Source organism: Coregonus lavaretus (genome assembly GCF_964263955.1).
Source record: "Coregonus lavaretus genome assembly, chromosome: 21".
NCBI lineage: Eukaryota > Metazoa > Chordata > Actinopteri > Salmoniformes > Salmonidae > Coregonus > Coregonus lavaretus.
Window position 1 is genome coordinate 8,416,657 of NC_140008.1, and position 19,447 is coordinate 8,436,103.

The 19,447-nt window shown below is 43.3% G+C and overlaps 1 protein-coding gene across 1 annotated transcript in view; it reads right to left on the reverse strand.

Annotated features, from left to right (window-relative positions):
* Positions 1 to 504: 504 nt before the first annotated feature.
* LOC311148847 (DENN domain-containing protein 5B-like) overlaps positions 505 to 19,447 on the reverse strand; it is a 40,078-nt gene continuing 21,135 nt past the window's right edge. The window contains exons 9-21 of the mRNA XM_084185844.1: positions 19,260 to 19,379; positions 15,629 to 15,781; positions 14,147 to 14,231; positions 13,805 to 13,880; positions 12,945 to 13,073; positions 12,577 to 12,698; positions 8,830 to 8,975; positions 8,527 to 8,645; positions 7,990 to 8,177; positions 7,526 to 7,608; positions 5,584 to 5,710; positions 5,156 to 5,318; positions 505 to 2,638 (exon numbers count right to left, since the gene is read on the reverse strand). Coding sequence (XP_084041970.1) covers positions 2,455 to 2,638; positions 5,156 to 5,318; positions 5,584 to 5,710; positions 7,526 to 7,608; positions 7,990 to 8,177; positions 8,527 to 8,645; positions 8,830 to 8,975; positions 12,577 to 12,698; positions 12,945 to 13,073; positions 13,805 to 13,880; positions 14,147 to 14,231; positions 15,629 to 15,781; positions 19,260 to 19,379 — 1,695 coding nt within the window. The 3' untranslated portion in view covers positions 505 to 2,454. The remainder of the gene's footprint in view (positions 2,639 to 5,155; positions 5,319 to 5,583; positions 5,711 to 7,525; positions 7,609 to 7,989; positions 8,178 to 8,526; positions 8,646 to 8,829; positions 8,976 to 12,576; positions 12,699 to 12,944; positions 13,074 to 13,804; positions 13,881 to 14,146; positions 14,232 to 15,628; positions 15,782 to 19,259; positions 19,380 to 19,447) is intronic.

Below are 19,447 nucleotides of genomic sequence, written 5' to 3' on the forward strand. Positions count from 1 at the left end.
TCTTCAATCAACCTAGTTTGCATAAATGGCTGACGTATCAGTGCGTCTGCGCTCTGCTGGCCTTATAAGGATGGGAACATTGCGCGGGAAGAGGGGGCTCGTCTCTCGTTGCTATGGCACGTTGGAGAACGTAAGCAAAGAGGCGGAGCAAATCGTTTTACTATGGAACGCCAGATGGCTTGTGTAATTATCATCGTAAAAGTTAAAGCCATTTTGTGATGGTAAAGGCTAACTAGGCCTAATGTATGCCCAAACAAACATGATTATTAAACAAATTATATAACCAACCATTGCGCGCGGACACCACCTTTGCATCAAATGACGTAGCCTATCATAGGCCCTACAGTTGTGAGAATCACCCAACAAAACGAAAAGTCAGTTTTATATCTTAGCAGACTTTAATCTTTAACGACACAATTCATTAATGTTGAAAATAACAGATTACTTACCCTAATATCAATTTTCAAATAATAATAATAATAATAATAATAATAAGCTAGAGACTTCATCATTGTGGGTTTGACAAAAAGGATTGTGCTTGCAGGACAGTGCAGGAGATGACATTTTCCACCATCTTTGGACCTTAACCAAAAAGCAAAATGAAATATAAATATAATATCAAGCTTGTTTTTGAAGAAGAACCTCTTCAATGTTTTGACCTAGCAATTACAATTAAATAAGCAACATGACATTTAGAAAACAAAATGCCATTTTCTGTTAATAGAATGTTGACAGTTGGGGTTTCTCTCTATCAAATGAAAAGGCTATGGTAACATTGTATGACTGGACAACTTCTTACAAAGCAATGTTCAAATAAAGTCACAGTAAAAAAAAAAAAAAAAAAACTTGTAAACAAATTTAAAATTGACAAGACCATTTTCAATATTTCAAACCAATATTTTCAATATTTCAAACCAATATTTTCAATATTTTTGTCAGCAAAACCAGAATGACCCTGTAGTAGGAGGCAAAAAGTCAATAGAACAATACACAGACGGGCCTAAGTCAGGGAACATTGAGAAGATTAGTGCTGCTAGGGCTTCAGTAGGTTAAATAAAACTTCCGATGTACAGGACCAGGCAACTGTTGCACAGACAATTTCAAGAGGGCAACACATTCGTTTTTGGTAACACTTTACATCAACTTTCATGAAGGAATTAATAAACTATGAATGAAGTATTTTTTGTAAGCATTACATTTTATAACATTTATAGTTTATAAAGCATTTATGATGGTTTATTCAGGAAAGTTATTATCAAGTGTTACCAAGTTTTGGAGAACAAACATCTACACCAGCATTTGAGCAGAGTAACTATCCTTAATCTCAATCATTTTTTAGATTAGAAATTAATCCATTCACAATGTCCATACCATAATAATACAGACGATCGGGCAGCAGAATAACTGTAGCTAGAGACTACATCACTGAGAGAAAGGAAAAACATGGGGTGTATTCATTAGTGCACACCATTGCGACCCATAGCAAAATGTTTTGCAATGGGAAACATTTTGCAACGATAACGAGCATTCAGTTGTGAATACACCCCGATATGGCCATGCATGTCAGGTTTATATTCCAAGGGCAAGCATAACAGCAATAAGACTTGGGTTAAGTAAGAGCAGGACAGGTAGGTGGAGTCAAAGTTCATCACAACTCTTTTCTCCCTTGCCCCTTCACAGTGTGAGCTGAGACGTCAAAGCTGGTTGGTTAAAAGGTAATCACTCCGCCTCACTCCAAGAGACAGATCACAGTGTAAACAAGAGGAAAATAAATAAAATACTGTTTTCTTCTGTATGTATGTATGTATGCAGGGAAGCAACTTTGGTTTTAGAAGTGGGGGGGATCTTTTTATATTTATTTTTATCTAGCCTACCTGACCGCTAGGAGGCATCCGCATGGCCCTAAAGCACATAGATGGCTCGTTTTGTATCACATTCCAATGATAAAACTGGGGGGGACAAAAATGCAATTTCAGTGAAAGTTGCGCCCCTGTATGTATGACATTGTAACTTCAATGGATATGACATTTGCATCAGTGAATGAGGCAGTAGGCCTGCTGTGGTGTGGCAATATAGCCCTGCAGAACCTTGGGGTTCCATCCCCTCCCAGACTCCCACCCCACAAAGTCTACCATTGTCACTTCCTCTCTCCTCATGAGAGTTCAGCTGTCCAGTTCTGACCAGGCAGGCCCTGCTGGCTGCGTCTCAATAGTCTAAAGTGACTTCTTGTCCTCGGGTCCTCTCCCTCACCTGCACTAGATCTGACTGGATTGAAGAAGTGATGATCCCAATGAAGGGCATGTGTCATACTTCTTACTTACACCTGCCAAGTTCTCAGATCAGTGCGGAAACGAAGGAGAGGACACATGGAGAGGCAGTCACTCGACACTATTGAGGCCCAGCCACCCTTTGTGCGTTGTGCAGTCTGTGGATAGGGGTTAAAACACCATGGGGTTAGAGATCCACCCCCTTGACCAGGGCGGGCTCCAGGGCGATGGGAAACTCGTGGAGGGTGTGGAGGACGCGGGAGAGTGAGTGGACGGCGGCACGATCCCGGACCAGCGCGGACTTCTCGTATTGACCAGCCGTCAGGTGGCACTCGGCCAACAGGGGGAGCCACTGGGGCAGCAGCCGGTCCCTGCCAACACACAGGGTCAAAGGTCAAATCATTATCGCCACAGGTCTGTTCAGGAGGGAGCAACACTACATAACACTCAAGCAGAAATGCATTGTGTAGAACAAATCTGAGTTGCATTTATGCCATAATGGTTACGGTTTGGAATTGGGGATAGGAAACCAACTTGTACCTGGAGCTGTTGACTAGGTTCTCATAGATGCAAGTTAGCATTTTATTTAAAATTCAACAAAAGCAATTGAGTGAGCACATTCGTTGTGGGTTTAATTTGATGATTCTTCCAGTAGTGGTCAGTTACTAGCTAGCTAGGTAGGTAGTCCGTCTCAGGAAAATGTAAATACAATATATAGAAGAGGACTATATCATAATAAAGCCCCGTTTTCAAAAGCAAGCTCCAAGGTCTACCAAAGCACCTCAGACCACTTACTTCAATCAACAGTCTTGTTTTTTGTTTATTTTCATCATTAATTAATTGCATTTATATTATGCCTTTCAGAAGACCTCAAAATGCATGAAATGTAATGGGGAAATCGTATCAATTTAGACCATACACCAATTAACAAACCAGATTAATTGTCATTGTATGTAAAACTTATTAGTTACGTTATATTTTACAGCCCACTGCCCGTTACTTAGAAATTATTACTTATTAAAACAACAATTGCCTAATAACTGCATAGTTATTACATTTCAGTTTCTTTGAAATTCATTGACACAAACGTCACTATGTACCATTTGGTAAAAGGTTGTTTACCAATTGTGGTGAATTCTTTGAGGTAGGGACCAGAAGGCATCTTGTTTCCACATAGTTTCTTAGTTAAATACAGGTATGTACCAGAAGGCATCTTGTTTCCACATAGTTTCTTAGTTAACTACCAGGTAGGTACCAGCTTGAACAAGACATTACCCAGTTATTCAGCCAACTATGTATCCTACATTCCAGTGGAGGCTCCTCAGATGAGGAAGGGGAGGACCAAAAAAATAGTGAAACATTTAAAAAGGTTATCCTTTTTAGATAAAACTATACTAAATATATTCACATCACCAAATAATTGATAAAAATACACTTTTGCTATGAAGGTCTACATTAGCCTCAACAGCACTCTGTAGGGTAGCACCATGGTGTAATCGGAGGACAGCTATTTTTCATCCTCCTCTGGGTACATTGACGTGATATTTAGTCAATTTTTCACTTTCACTTACTTAGCAAATGCAGCTTGCTAGTTTAGCCTACTCAAACACCCAGCTCAAACAGAGGGATGTTATGTTGTTCCAGCTAGCTAACACTGGAACTCTTCCAAGTCAAGGTAAGCTTTTGGTTTTATTAATTTCTTGCCACCGGGGCCCACCGGAGTAACTGCTAAACTGTTTACTGACTGTACACTGTATGATTGTAGCGGGTTTACTAACACGTTAGTTCTATTAGCTGTGTTGACTATGATGTTACTTTAGCTAATATGGTGACAACAATGTAGGCTGTGTGTAGAGGTTATGATATGGCTTGGAAAGTTTTTTTTTCAACTGGTCACATACAGCTGATGTGTTGTGCATTGAAGTCCACAAGCGAAGGGAAAATGTGAGAGGAGGAGAGCGCATAGATGCGAGAAGGAATACAACGTGGCTGCTATGAAAGTGAACTGTGTTTACATATGATCAGGTGTGTATTCATTCTGCCGATTCTGTTGAAAAATGTTTCTTAAAGGGAAGCAAACGGAACGGGGATAAACATACCTGAATTTGTCCAATTGAAACTCTTGTTTGCAACTGTTGGACTAATGATTACACCCTAGATCAGCTTGATGCAGGCAAGAGTGTGTAAGGCGGTATTGAATGTCACCGTCTGTCCATGTGTCACTGTCACCTCAAATTTCTCTCGACCTGTGTGCACCTTTCATTTATAGGCTTGGTTGTAGAAACCTCATGATGGGTATAGGGAAAATTCTAGTATCATGTAGTAGCCTAAACCTATCAATGTTACATTGAACTGGTTGAATGAAATATGAATGACAGTCATCCAATATGCTGTAATAGAAATAACGCCATGCTCATTAAAAACGTCCTCCCTCATCTTAAAAACGGCACCGACCACCACGGTTCGCACCACCCCTACGCTGTAGGCCTGCAGCAGCCCAAATTCCTAGCTGAAATAACTGTGTGTGATGTAAATGGATCAGGTCTGTGACTGAGGCCTTGGAGACCAGCCCTGCTGCAGGCCACTCCGGCTGCGGAGTGCTCAGGGGCTTCAGGGAAAGGGAAAGTGTGTCACTTGAATGATAAAATTAACCACCAGAGTGGTGACGTTCACATTTTCATTAGAGGGCCCTGTTTGAATGCATCTGTCAAGTCAGACTTGCACAGTCGACACAACTGGGGTCTATTCAGAATGATGCAACGTTCTGTACGCAAAGATAGAAATAGGATGAATAAAGATGGAATTAATCTGTTCTACAAAATCTGTTCTGTGACGTTAGACCATCTCCCTTTCCATTGCCGTTTGAACCTTCAACTTTGACCTCTCACCTAACTCCCAGGCAGACCAGCAGCTGGAACTTTCCCTCCTTTCCGATGTTCCGTGACGAGGCGTTGATGCCGTTGGCATAGTGACACAGTGAGTCACATAGCTCTGTTGACCCCCGCAAGTCACCCATCTGATCCGCAGTCTCCATGGAAACCACCCCTTTCTCTGTGTGTGCAGTGCGGGGGGGGGGGGGGGGGGGGGGCAGGTAACACAGAAGGACAGGGACCATAGAAATACAATGACTAAAACACTCGCAATTCTCTTTCTATGACAAGATGATGCCGTTTACTGGGGCTACTAGGTGAATCATGCTGTGCTGCACTTACATTGAATAATGCAAAATTTAACTTTTTAAAATGAGCCACTAGATGGAGACAATTTACATTACTACACTCCACATATTCTGTCCCCCCCCCACACACACACTTACCCACAAAGTCCCATATGAACACACTCCTCTGAAATAGGCGCGAGGACTTGAAGCCGTGGAGGAGGAACTGTTCCAGGGAGCGCACCAGCCCCCCCTCTCCACAGAGCAGAGCAGTCAGGTTCCCCCTCTGAAAGGAGACGAGTGGGGAGAGGTTCAATCTTATGAGAGTCGCTAACTTGTAGAATATGGTTCTGGTTAGCTACCTGGTGGTACTATTTAACCTAACTGGCCACACATTTAGATATGGTTTTAATGGCCATACAGTTACAATGGTAGAGTTTAAAGAGATTGAATAAAAAAATAAACTGAAAACGGCCTGTGGCATCGATACGAGTCAGAAACATTTATTCTAGTGTCAAAATTGACTACAAATTGTAAATTGGATAATATTGGTCATAAAATCAGTCTCGTCCAAAACGGAGATTATTAGGAAGTTTTCCTTGGGTTGGGTTTATTTCAACCCAAGTGATCGTCAATTCAGAGCACAGCTGCACAAGACCCGATCGTAATTCCCAGGACACTGACCATGGTCAATTTCGTTTGACTTTGGATATCCATATGGGGCTAGTTAGGGGCCATCAGTTAATTACACAATATACATGGGAAAATATTTTAATTTCAATATATCCAAATTTCAATGATATAAGAACTTCAAACCAACTATATAAATTGTAGAAATTCATACACAAATATTGAATGCATTTAAATGAGAATACTGAAAATTGTCCCATTTTTATTATGTAATATATTGACAGTCCCACATATAGGCTATCCAAAGTCAAACCAACTTTGCCATGGTCACACACCCACCAACTGAAGCCAATCGGCTAAAGAAGTTGGCTAGTTTCCAGACACAAGACCTGGTTAGACTGTTTCAAGTTATCTAGAAGGGTGAGTGACTAACTGTCTCCTGTTTTGGCTGAGTGAATATACAAACACTTCCCACGTGTGAACACCCCTACCCACCCACACCCAAAGCACGCCTCCAAGACCCAAATCTCATTCTCAGTTGCATTTCCTAATGAGGATGACTGAAAGCGAGGCTAAATCAGTAAGTTCAGCCCCCCTTTAAAGATGCTACATCCCTTTTAAGCTGGACATAGCAGAACACTCAGACTGCGGATGGAATCCCTCTGAAGTTTCTTCGGAAACCTTCCAGCCGCATTCATTCAGTCGTCCTTACAAATTAAGCACTATTGTCTTGCCTACAGTGTTGTACAATTGTTGGACTGGAGTGTGGAGGAGTTGAATTATGGTTGCCAAGGTGACAAATTTAAGCCCAGGGCGATATTATCTAGTACACTTCAGTTCCAGAGAAGGCTCTCAAAGCACCACGATTCCACTTTCCCTCCAGGTTCCAACAGCCTGTGATGAAATGGAAAAACCAAATCCAAAGCACTTGCTGTGACAGAATTCCCCAAAGCAGCGAGTGGTTTCTTGGAAGCTCTTATAAATAATAATATAATTTCATGCTTTTTAAAGGCACTCTCCCCCCCCCATTTTATTTCATTTACAATTCACTGAGGGGCGAATCTGCATGGCTCCTCCGCCTCTACTACGTCAAGGAAAGGTCAATGTATTAAAGCTGATTGGTCGATGCATTGTCCTGGGGGGAGGGGTTAAGTGGTAACCGATAAAAATGTAATTACAGTGAGCTACTGTCTCCACAGGGCTGGGGTTTTTAAGGGGAGTTCAGACTAGGGATTTTAAAGATGTCAGAGCAGGCTTTTAAAGGGGGGGGGTCAGAGTAGGCCATAGACTAGAGAAAAAAGCAAGCCTGCCTTTAAACTGGGAGATTCTGCCTTGCAGAGTGAAGGTCGTGAATCGTGCTGATGATAACCTCTAGACACACGGAGAAGCATTGATCCAGACACACACACAAACAGCAGCAGAAAGTCTCCTCTGCTCCCTCTATCTGGAATCTCTCACACACACAGCCTACCTCCTGCTCTGCTTTGTGGAAGTGCTTGACGAGGTTGTTCACCGCCTCCCTCATATCCTCCTGCACCTGGACAGAGCAGAGCTCTGAATGGAGGAGGAGAGATATGGTAGGAAGGAGAGAGAATGGAGGTAGAGGGAGCATGGGAGAGAGGAATTGAGACGTGAAGATTGACAATGGCATGAAAGACGATATTGAAGGGGAGAAAAGATAGAGCATTAATAGTAAAGTATAGCGATGAATTACAGAAAATGTACAAAAAGTGCACATTTACTCATGACCATAGGAAAGGTAAAATATGATGGTTAATATAAAAAGTGTAATATCAGTTTTTTACTTTCCCTTCATAAAAGTACAGGTACAAACTGTTACCAGGTGTAAATGCTCAGTAAATCTGAGCCCTCAGTGTGTGTGTGTGTGTGTGTGTGTGTGTGTGTGTGTGTGTGTGCGTGCGTGTCCATACGTACTGTTGCTGCGGCCCAGAGACCCCAGACCCCCCGTGCGTCCGCTCTGAGGGGGCGAGCCCTGCTCCGGGGGCGTCCCCGACCACCTCCCAGAATCCTCCTCTCCTCCGGGCGACACCAGCTGGCCAATCAGCACCCTCTCCAGGCTTCCGTCGCCCACACCCTTCCCCAGCCAGCGGCCGCACGGGAACCTGGGAGGAGAGTGCAGGTAGAGAGATAAGGGGGTCAGAGGTTATATGTGAAACAGGGCAAAGGAGCAGTCAATTTGAAATTTGTCAATTCAGAATTTTGAAGCAGGGTCACGTTCATTAGGGACTAAACAAACAGAAGGACAACCTGGACTTGTCGAATCCTAAACACAAATGTTTCTTTCCTGTTGCAGAACATTTTAAATGGTTTTCCGTTGTGTGCCCTAATGAACACAACTTGTGAGAGTACAGAAATTAGAGCAACACTAACTAACTTGGTCAAAAAAATGTGTGCAGTATAATGCAGGTTTAACAGAAGAAATGGTGTGTCCATACAGTATGTGTGTGTTACCTGTAGGTGTGTCCAGTGATCTCATTGTGCACAATCACACAGTCCACCAGACACTTAGCCAGCAGGCCAGAGTTCTCCTGGCCCAACTGCAGGGTGCTCAGTCTGCCCAGGTTCTGACACTAACACACACACACACACACACAGAGAGAGAGACAGAGAGACAGAGACAGAGAGAGAGAGAAACTAGAATAAGAACAGTGTGTGTGAGCGCGTGCGCGCATGTATGTTTGATGGAGAATTCCTAAGCAGTAGCTTCCATCCGCTCCACCCAGCCCAGGGAAACAATGGGACGGAGCACCTCACCTGGAAGAAGATCTCCTGTGTGTTCTTGGGGATCTGCCTGATCCCTGAGTCGCCCAGCTCTCCAGAAACACACACCCAGGGATTGGACATTGTCATGGCAATGCTCAGCTTTTTCATGGGCGTTATGACAACACGGTACGGAATACCTGAAGAGACGAGAACATTTACATTTAGCAGATGCTCTTATCCAGAGTCGACTTACACGCAGTCAACACATTTCAGTGCAACGTTAGATGTTTACGGACTGTAAAAGGTGGCTTTAGTTTAAACCAGCTAAGAATGTTTAGATCCCAGAACATTTCTGGTACGTTAATGGTAATGTTCCTCTATCCAAGATGACAACGTTCTTAAGACCATTCCTTCTTAAAAACCTTCCAGGAACAGTCCAAGAACGTTTTCAGAACTGCAGGGCGGATGCGGACTTGATATGAAGATATTGCAGAAACATTATCATACTAATAACCAAAACGCTTCAATAACATTAGAACATTCTCTCATACAACCAAATAGGAATTAGGAACCCAATGAGAACCCCCCCCCCCCCGGTTTCAGTATCTTGGAAGCTGGGATGTGTTCATTAGGGCAGGGGTTCTCAAAGTGGGGTCTGCGGGAGGTACTACAGGGGGTGCGCAGCCAGATCTCAATATATACACTGCTCAAAAAAATTAAGGGAACACTAAAATAACACATCCTAGATCTGAATGAATGAAATAATCTTATTAAATACTTTTTTCTTTATATAGTTGAATGTGCTGACAACAAAATCACACAAAAAATATCAATGGAAATCAAATGTATCAACCCATGGAGGTCTGGATTTGGAGTCACCCTCAAAATTAAAGTGGAAAACCACACTACAGGCTGATCCAACTTTGATGTAATGTCCTTAAAACAAGTCAAAATGAGGCTCAGTAGTGTGTGTGGCCTCCACGTGCCTGTATGACCTCCCTACAACGCCTGGGCATGCTCCTGATGAGGTGGCGGATGGTCTCCTGAGGGATCTCCTCCCAGACCTGGACTAAAGCATCCGACAACTCCTGGACAGTCTGTGGTGCAACGTGGCGTTGGTGGATGGAGCGAGACATGATGTCCCAGATGTGCTCAATTGGATTCAGGTCTGGGGAACGGGCGGGCCAGTCCATAGCATCAATGCCTTCCTCTTGCAGGAACTGCTGACACACTCCAGCCACATGAGGTCTAGCATTGTCTTCCATTAGGAGGAACCCAGGGCCAACCGCACCAGCATATGGTCTCACAAGGGGTCTGAGGATCTCATCTCGGTACCTAATGGCAGTCAGGCTACCTCTGGCGAGCACATGGAGGGCTGTGCGGCCCCCCAAAGAAATGCCACCCCACACCATGACTGACCCACCGCCAAACCGGTCATGCTGGAGGATGTTGCAGGCAGCAGAACGTTCTCCACGGCGTCTCCAGACTCTGTCACATGTGCTCAGTGTGAACCTGCTTTCATCTGTGAAGAGCACAGGGCGCCAGTGGCGAATTTGCCAATCTTGGTGTTCTCTGGCAAATGCCAAACGTCCTGCACGATGTTGGGCTGTAAGCACAACCCCCACCTGTGGACGTCGGGCCCTCATACCACCCTCATGGAGTCCGTTTCTGACCGTTTGAGCAGACACATGCACATTTGTGGCCTGCTGGAGGTCATTTTGCAGTGCTCTGGCAGTGCTCCTCCTGCTCCTCCTTGCACAAAGGCAGAGGTAGCGGTCCTGCTGCTGGGTTGTTGCCCTCCTACGGCCTCCTCCACGTCTCCTGATGTACTGGCCTGTCTCCGGGTAGCGCCTCCATGCTCTGGACACTACGCTGACAGACACAGCAAACCTTCTTGCCACAGCTCGCATTGATGTGCCATCCTGGATGAACTGCACTACCTGAGCCACTTGTGTGGGTTGTAGACTCCGTCTCATGCTACCACTAGAGTGAAAGCACCGCCAGCAATCAAAAGTGACCAAAACATCAGCCAGGAAGCATAGGAACTGAGAAGTGGTCTGTGGTCACCACCTGCAAAACCAGTCCTTTATTGGGGGGTGTCTTGCTAATTGCCTATAATTTCCACCTGTTGTCTATTGCATTTGCACAACAGCATGTGAAATTTATTGTCAATCAGTGTTGCTTCCTAAGTGGACAGTTTGATTTCACAGAAGTGTGATTGACTTGGATTTACATTGTGTTGTTTAAATGTTCCTTTATTTTTTTGAGCAATATATATCTATATATATATATATATATATATTTAAAAAATACATTTCATTTTTGTAATGAATACTACTAACAGATTAAACTACTTTTTGCCAAGGGAGCCGTGGAATAAGTTTAAAGTGTGTAATACAATACAATGATAGTAATCTACAATTTATATGTTCTTAACCCTGGGCAACATGGGCATGGGAGGCTCACAGGTATATTGGTATCCATTTTATCAACTCAATCCCATTTTTTATATTTTTTTATATATAAATGCACAGAAATGTAAGCTTTAAAACAGCAAAGTTCTCTGCCTCTTGGCAAAATATGTAGAATTGCAGGATATTAGCTTTAAAGCTGCAACAACAAAACATCTCTGCCCCATGACAAAATATGTGGAATTGCAATATTCTCTCTGATGCCAAGAAGCGAGCATTTTAAAATGTTCTTTCCCCGGGCCCGAGACTTGGTTCGTCCAACCATGCACTGCAGACGTCATAGTAAAACTCCCTGTAGGCTATTTTTTAATCACACTCAAGTTGTGGTCTGATAATAACGGGGTCCCTGATTAGCCTGAGTACCAGTCTCTTTAGTGAACATTCCATTCCTTGCCACAGAGACTGGCCTTATGCAGCTAGATTTACGGCGCAGTCGCTGATTGGTAGTTGGAAACAACACTAATAGTTTCCATGACAATGTTATGGAACACAGGGTACGAGCAAATTTGGCGGAATATAGAATTCAAATTTTAAGAACAACAATCTTACACATCTGTCTTCACTGTTCCCTTCTTGCTCAATTCATGCCTCTCCACTGGCCTCTCCACTGGCCTCTCCACTGGCCTCTCCACTGGCCTCTCCACTGGCCTCTCCACTGGCCTCACCCTATTCCTCTTACAGCCCAATGTGTCCCAGAAGTAGAAATATTGTTTGGTCACTTATTTTGAGCAGAAAAATAGATAATTATCTATCTACACACACACACACACACACACACACACGAGGAAAGAAGTACCTTGCTCTTGCTTGCTGGATATACAGTAAAATAGGCTACAGCGTTCACAATGAACTGGCGGGGAAGTTTGAATGGCGAGGACTTTTGTTCTGTGACGTGATCACATTGGCTGGTGCTAAAAATGAAATAAATGGGAATCCTCTGTTCTCCCCGCGCCCAATGTTTATGTTTATAATTAAATCTATTGTCAGAATGCCCAGTGTTAGAATGTTTCCAATCAAATGTATAAATTAAGTTAGGATCAAATCCTCCGATCTCCTCAAGCTCATTAATGATAGAATGTTCATGTTTGAAGATTGCTGAAAGGCAAGGAGTGGAATGTTAGCGAAAGAGACTGGTACCCAGGCCATATCCCTGATGAATTTGTTAATCACAAAAGGCTTCCCCGGCCTCAAAAAGTTTGATAACCCCTGCATTAAGGCACCAAAAAAACAAAAACATTTTACAACAGAAAACTAAAAAATGTCTCATTGGACAATCCCAGGTACTTCTTCCGTTTGAACACAGCCCTGTGGAATCTCCCAGACTTACTGATGGAGGTGAATGTGCGTGTGAAGCAGAGGTAATCCACAGTGTTGAGTGACAGCAGGTGGAACAGGAACTGCTCCCGCTCCTCCTCACACAGCAGGAATGCATAAGGCTTATACAGCTGCCTGTAAGGAGAGAACAGAGAGGTTAACACACAGAAATGAAGCATGCATCTGAAGACTCATCTGTCTGTTACCCTTTTCACGTTACCGTGCCAACCCCAACTGTGCCGGCTCAGATATTTTCTTTTCACATTGTCCTTTCCAGCACGGTTCTAGCGGCTATTGTGGATGTGCAACCAAGCCAGCTCAGTACAGCTTGGCTCTGCTCAGCTCAGTAGTGTGAAGAGTGTATATGTGATGTGTGTGTACCTAATCAGGTCATGGTTGGCCAGCAGCAGTTTGAGGTGTTGTGAGAGCAGTTTCTTCTCCAGGGCCAGATGGATCCAGGCCCGGGCCCGACCCACTTCACTGAGACCCCCACTCATGGTCTGGACAAACCTGAGGAGGTAAAACACAGACATCCTTTGGTTTTCAAAGAGAGCAGTTTGTTGGTTTGTGTTGCGCTGTGTTTTAGGAAAGCTGGCGTGGTTTCAATTTGATAAAGCGTCAACCACTTGAAAACCAAGAAAAATGATTCCCCTGCCTCAACCAATTCTCCCCACTCCGACCACACCCCCTGCGTCGGACATGTTGGTTTGGAAACGGCCTAGTAGCGCTGCCATAACAACGATCACCCCCCTCTTCTACGCCCATCTCCTCTTCTTCTGATTCAGAACGGGGCACACATTGACCTCATATCCTGTATAGAGTAGGGTTGCAAAACTCCCTGTAATTGACCAAAGTTACCAGAAATGTTGGTTATTAAGAGGTAATTTTGGAAATCTATGGACACATTGGTCATTTATACTTTAATGTAAAAAAAAAAAAAAAGACAAATACATTTAAACAAAGATTCTTTGTATGTGTCCATGTTGTCCATTCATTTCTAGTAGAGACCATGTCCTTCAAGAGAAAATAGCCTTCATGAAAAAACATCTCATCAACAATGACATCATTTCCAGTGAAATTTGCAACTCTTATAACTAGATTTTTTCACAACTGCAAAAACATTTACATAATAAAATAAAAAAACTTTAAAATATTTAATTGTGAAACCCTCATTAAAAACAGCAACAGTTTTGGGTTACATTTAAGATGATGTTTTACAGCTTTGTGAATCCACACATTACCTCATATCCTGTACAAAGGAGCCCTTCGGTGGTGGAAGCCCTTCCTCCAGCCTCCTGCTGTCCGACCCATTGGACACTGTAACCAGGAAGAGAGTGATTGGCAGATGTGATCACTTCACAGAGCATACCTAGCAGACAAACTACTGTATTATCTGGTTAATGACTGGTGATGCTAGCAGACCAGACCAATAAAATATTTCCAGATGGATATTACTGTACAACGTTCCTAATATCTACAGTATCTAGCTTGGTCCATCATCTGTTTGTACTGTAGATCTAATGCCAATGGTCATTGTCATCACAAACAGATCTGGGATCAGGCTAGTATGCATCTACTCTGACCTGGAGACTCGGCATGTGAAGGTGACTCCATCTTGTCCTCGTTGGCCTGGTAGTAGAGCAGGTGGGACCACAGAGCCGAACTACCCTGGACGGTACAAACACAAAATCAACACCACTCACACACTCAACCACATTTAGGGAAAAATGCTTTTAAAAAGTATATTGCAGCGTGCAGATTGCTAATTTGCATGTCTGTTTGAATCCTGGGCTTCAGTGCACTCAGAAAGAATTCATAGCCCTTAAATTATATATATATATATTTTTTTCCCCCTCACCAATCTACACACAATACCCCATGATGACAAAATGAAAACATCTTTAGACATTTTAGCAAATTTATTGAAAATGGAAATAGTATTCACCCCTGAGTCATTAGAAGTCTTTGTAGAAGCACCTTTGGCGGGGATTACAGCTTTGAGTCGTCTTGGGTATGTCTGCATCAGCTTTGCACATTTGGATTTGGGGATTTTTCTCCCATTCTTCCTTGCAGATTTTCTCAAGCTCAGTTAAGTTAGATGGGGAACAGCGCTGAACAGCAATCTTCAAGTCGTTCCACAGATTATCAATGGGATTCAAGTCTGGGCCACTCAAGGATTTTCACATTCTTGTTCTGAAGCCATTCCAACATTGCTTTGGCTGTATGCTTGGGGTCATTGTCCTGTTGGAAAGTACATTTTCTCCCCAGTCTAAGGTCATTTGCACTGAAGCAGGTTCTCATCAAGTAGTTGCCTGTATTTGGCTCCATTCATTGTTCCCTCTATCCTTACCAGTCTCCCAGTCGCTGCTGCTGAAAAGCATCCCCCTTAGCATGATGCTGCCACCACCATGCTTCACTGTAGGGATGTGTTAGACGGATGATGAGCTGTGCCTGGTTTTCTGTAGTTCTTTCAGAGTGGTCATTAGGTTCTTGGTCACCTCCCTGACCAAGGTCCTTCTTGCCCAGTTGCTCAGTTTGGTCAGACAGCCAGCTCTAGGCAGAGTCTGGGTAGTTCTATATTTTTTCCCCATTTCCCAATGACTGAGACCATTGTGCTCTTGGAAACTCTAGAAATTGTTTTATACCCTTCCCCAGACAGAATTGTAATGAGGCATATATCTCGGAGATCTACAGACAGTTCCTTGTACTTCATGGTATAGTTTCTGCTCTGACTTGCACTGTCAACTGTGGAACCTTATATAGACAGGTGTGTTTTTCATGTTCAAACAATTGAATTGGCCACAGTTGGACTCCAATCAAGTTGTAGTGACATCAAGGATGATCAAAGGAAATTGGATGCACCCGAGCTCAATTTGGAGTGTCATGGCAAAGGAGTGTGAATTTATGTTCAATCAATTTGCAACATTTCAAAAAATTATGGGGTATAGATTGGTGTGAAAAAACCCTCTATTTAATCAATTTTGAATTCAGGCTGTAACAACAAAATGTGGAATAAGTCAAGGGGTATGAAAACATTCTGAAGGCTCCGTCTGTGTGTGACTAACCTGTTTGAGCTGTAACCCGTGGCCCCAGGTCCTCTCCAGCAGGTCACAGAGGCTGTGGATCAGTCTGTTCTCCTGCAGGCCTGTAATGCTGGCCTCGCCCTGACCCAGCTCCATACTCTCCTTCCCCATCCTTTCCATCAGCATACGCCTAGTCTGCGCCACACAATCAGGGTTACATCATATCTTCCATCTTAGGCTTTAATCTTAGGCTGCGTCCCAATTCTACACCCTTCTCCCAAAGTGTGCCCTTGCAAACACCCAGTCATGGTTTCAGGATGTTAAATCCATGACGGGGAGTGTGCCAGGGCACAGACGGGTTGTCTGACAACGTCACAGAAATAAAGTGTGCTCAACGATAGGGCCGGAAGCCGTGCGTTATGATTCTGGACGGTCAGATAGCTAGCAACAATGACAAGAAGCTGCCAAGTGGGGAATCGTAGGTGGCTTGTTTCAGCTAGTTGCATCTTGATACCATGTCTTGTTTTTTGGTGTTGACTGATTTCATGTCAATGCTAATATGGCTAAAATTCGCTAGCTAGCTAACCAACAACTAACGTATTTGAGAGACAACAAGTGGTCATTGTGCAAATGTATTTATGTTTAAAATCAACATTTGGAGAGGAAATAGTTTACAGGTTGCCAACCCAGTCTATTTTGCCCCATAGTTGCGCCTGTGTCGGTTTTGTTGCTAAACAACCAACCCGTCTATACTTCAGAAGTGTGGACAATTAGGACACACATCCTAAATCTTCAATTGACATCAATGCATGATTCATGCTAGGGTCAGAATTAAAGCTGGAATCCGTAGAGGTGAAATTGCCACGTCCGTTTCCGATATTACAACAATGATGTCACTTCAAACAATGGATAAACTTTTTTTCCCATCAGACATCATTGCACATCACTGCACCAGTGATATAATCTTTTTTTTTTTTTTTTTTTACACCTCTCCTCCTTATAAACAATACAAAAACAATAACAAATGTGCCTGGGGTGACCAGTGGCATGGTTTCACCTGATGCGGATCCATCTCAGTTTTAAGCACATTGAACTTAAGTGAGGAGGACTTGGCCCTCATTGAATGTAGTCTTGATTGATGTCATTTCAAGCAGTGGATTTTTGGGATACAGTTGCCATGCATACAGGCACACTGCATTTCTCACGAGTCACGACACAACAGACCAGGGTTTCCCAAAGTCGGTCCTGGGGCTCCTCCTGGGTCAGAGTATGTGAGCGGAGTTGAACTGCTCCGGCGCTCCATGTCCTTTCCTACAGCTCTGCTAAAAACCGCTCCAAGCTCACAGGAAAGAAATTCCAGATCCAAATTCGCTCCATTCATTAAAATCACAATTTAACCAACACCCATCTATTTTTGTGACTACCTGGACCTACCAATTGGTTTTGAAGTATTGAAACCAAACCATTTGGATTTGAATGAAAAGTTTTTGAATAAACATGAAAAAGGTGAATGTAAGAAGTGCTCATCATTTCAAATGTATTTTTTTTAATTTTTTTTTATTTAACCTTTATTTAACCAGGTAAGCCAGTTGAGAACAAGTTCTCATTTACAACTGCGACCTGGCCAAGATAAAGCAAAGCAGTGCGATAAAAATAACACAGAGTTACATATGGGGTAAACAAAACTTAAGTCAAAAATACAACAGAAAATATATATACAGTGTGTGCGAATGTAGTAAATTATGGAGGTAAGGCAATAAATAGGCCATAGTGCAAAATAGTTAATTTCGTATTAACAGTGGAATGATAGATGTGCAAAAGATGAAGTGCAAATAAAGATACTGGGGTGCAAATTAGCAAAATAAATAACAATATGGGGATGAGGTAGTTGGGTGGGCTAATTACAGATGGGCTGTGTACAGGTGTAGTGATTGGTAAGCTTCTCTGACAACTGATGCTTAAAGTTAGTGAAGGAGATAAGGGTCTCCAGCTTCAGAGACTTTTGCAGTTCATTCCAGTCATTGGCAGCAGAGAACTGGAAGGAATGGCAGCCGAAGGAGGTGTTGGCTTTGGGGATGACCAGTGAGATATACCTGCTGGAGCGCAGACTATGGGTGGGTGTTGCTATGGTGACCAGTGAGCTAAGATAAGATGGGGATTTGCCTAGCAGTGATTTATAGATGACCTGGAGCCAGTGGGTTTGGCGACGAATATGTAGTGAGGGCCAGCCAACAAGCGCGTACAGGTCACAATGGTGGGTAGTATATGGGGCTTTGGTGACAAAACGGATGGAACTGTGATAGACTACATCCAATTTGCTGAGTAGAGTGTTGGAGGCTATTTTGTAAATGACATCGCCGAAGTCAAGGATCGGTAGGATAGTCAGTTTTACAAGGGCATGTTTGGCAGCATGAGTGAAGGAGGCTTTGTTGCGAAATAGGAAGCCGATTCTAGATCCAACTTTTGATTGGAGATGCTTAATGTGAGTCTGGAAGGAGAGTTTACAGTCTAACCAGACACCTAGGTATTTGTAGTTGTCCACATACTCTAGGTCAGACCCACCGAGAGTAGTGATTCTAGTCGGGTGGGCGGGTGCAAGCAGCGTTCGGTTGAAATAGGCTACATATTAAACATCATATAAACACTCTAAATAGGTCAGGAGCCAGACAGGGAGCCTAAGAAGGAACGGAAATGAATTATTTAGGCTATATTATATCCTACAAAGAAATGCATTGTGAAGCATTTGTGAGTGCGACACAATAGGCCGGTTGGGACGTAAAGAGCTCAGCAATAATGGCATCCGGTCTATAACCTAACCGTTTAGCACCATACCAGCAGCTCCGCTCACATACTCTGCCCTGGGTGCACGTTTTGGTTTTTGCATTGGTTATTTGAAACAGACCTGTAGTGCTAGGGCAAAAACCAAAACATGCACCCAAGGGGGAGGACCCAGGTCAGACTTTGGGAAACCCTGCAACAGACTACAGGTAATGCACACCTCGACACTGCTTCCCTCTTGAGGACAGAATAACAGCACCCACACATTGGTTACTTCTGAAATGGCATCCTTTTCCATTTATAGTGCACTACTGAGGCTCTGGCCAATAGTGGTACACTATATAGGGAAAAGGGTGCCAATTTCAGACACAGACAATCACTCGTATATCGATCTTTAATATGCTGTCTTTACAATCCCGTAAGGGATGGGTTGCCAACTTGCGATTTTGTATTAATTAATTCATACGGTGTGATTCTCTGAGTCGATGTCCAACAGAGGTGCTATGCCCCTGTTGTGGTTAATCTAAGATAACTCAAGAAATCTGTTATTAATTTTGACGTTTTTGCCAAGGAGATGTTGTCGCGCAATTTTACTAACTAAGATGTTTGGTGCAGCATTTCTCAATGAAAACATGTGCATGAAAACAAGTTGTCTCTCGTTGAATGACAACAAAGACTTTATTGAAGAATCCCTACTGTTGAACAATCACTGACGAAGGGGCGTAGACGTCGGCTCCGAATTTAGGCTGGCCTCCCGAAAAAAATGTGTGAGACCGAACAGCCGAATAAACCCTTCCGAAGTCCAAAACGAACAAAAACGTCAAAATGTCATCCTAATATATGCCCGAACTCTACCGGCTGGGAAGCATGCAGACTCCATAAGGAGACCCCTTACCTTCACGCGACACTCCCTCAGCAGCCCCTCCACGAACCCCCGCTGGGTTTGAGTGACAGCTGAGGGGGAGGGGTCAAGCAGCTTGGACTGGTTTATGCTCCTCCTCCCCGGGGAGTACTTCTATTGGATAAACAGAGAACAACAGCCAATCAGACAATACTAAAAAGTTGATTCTGAAAACAACCAAT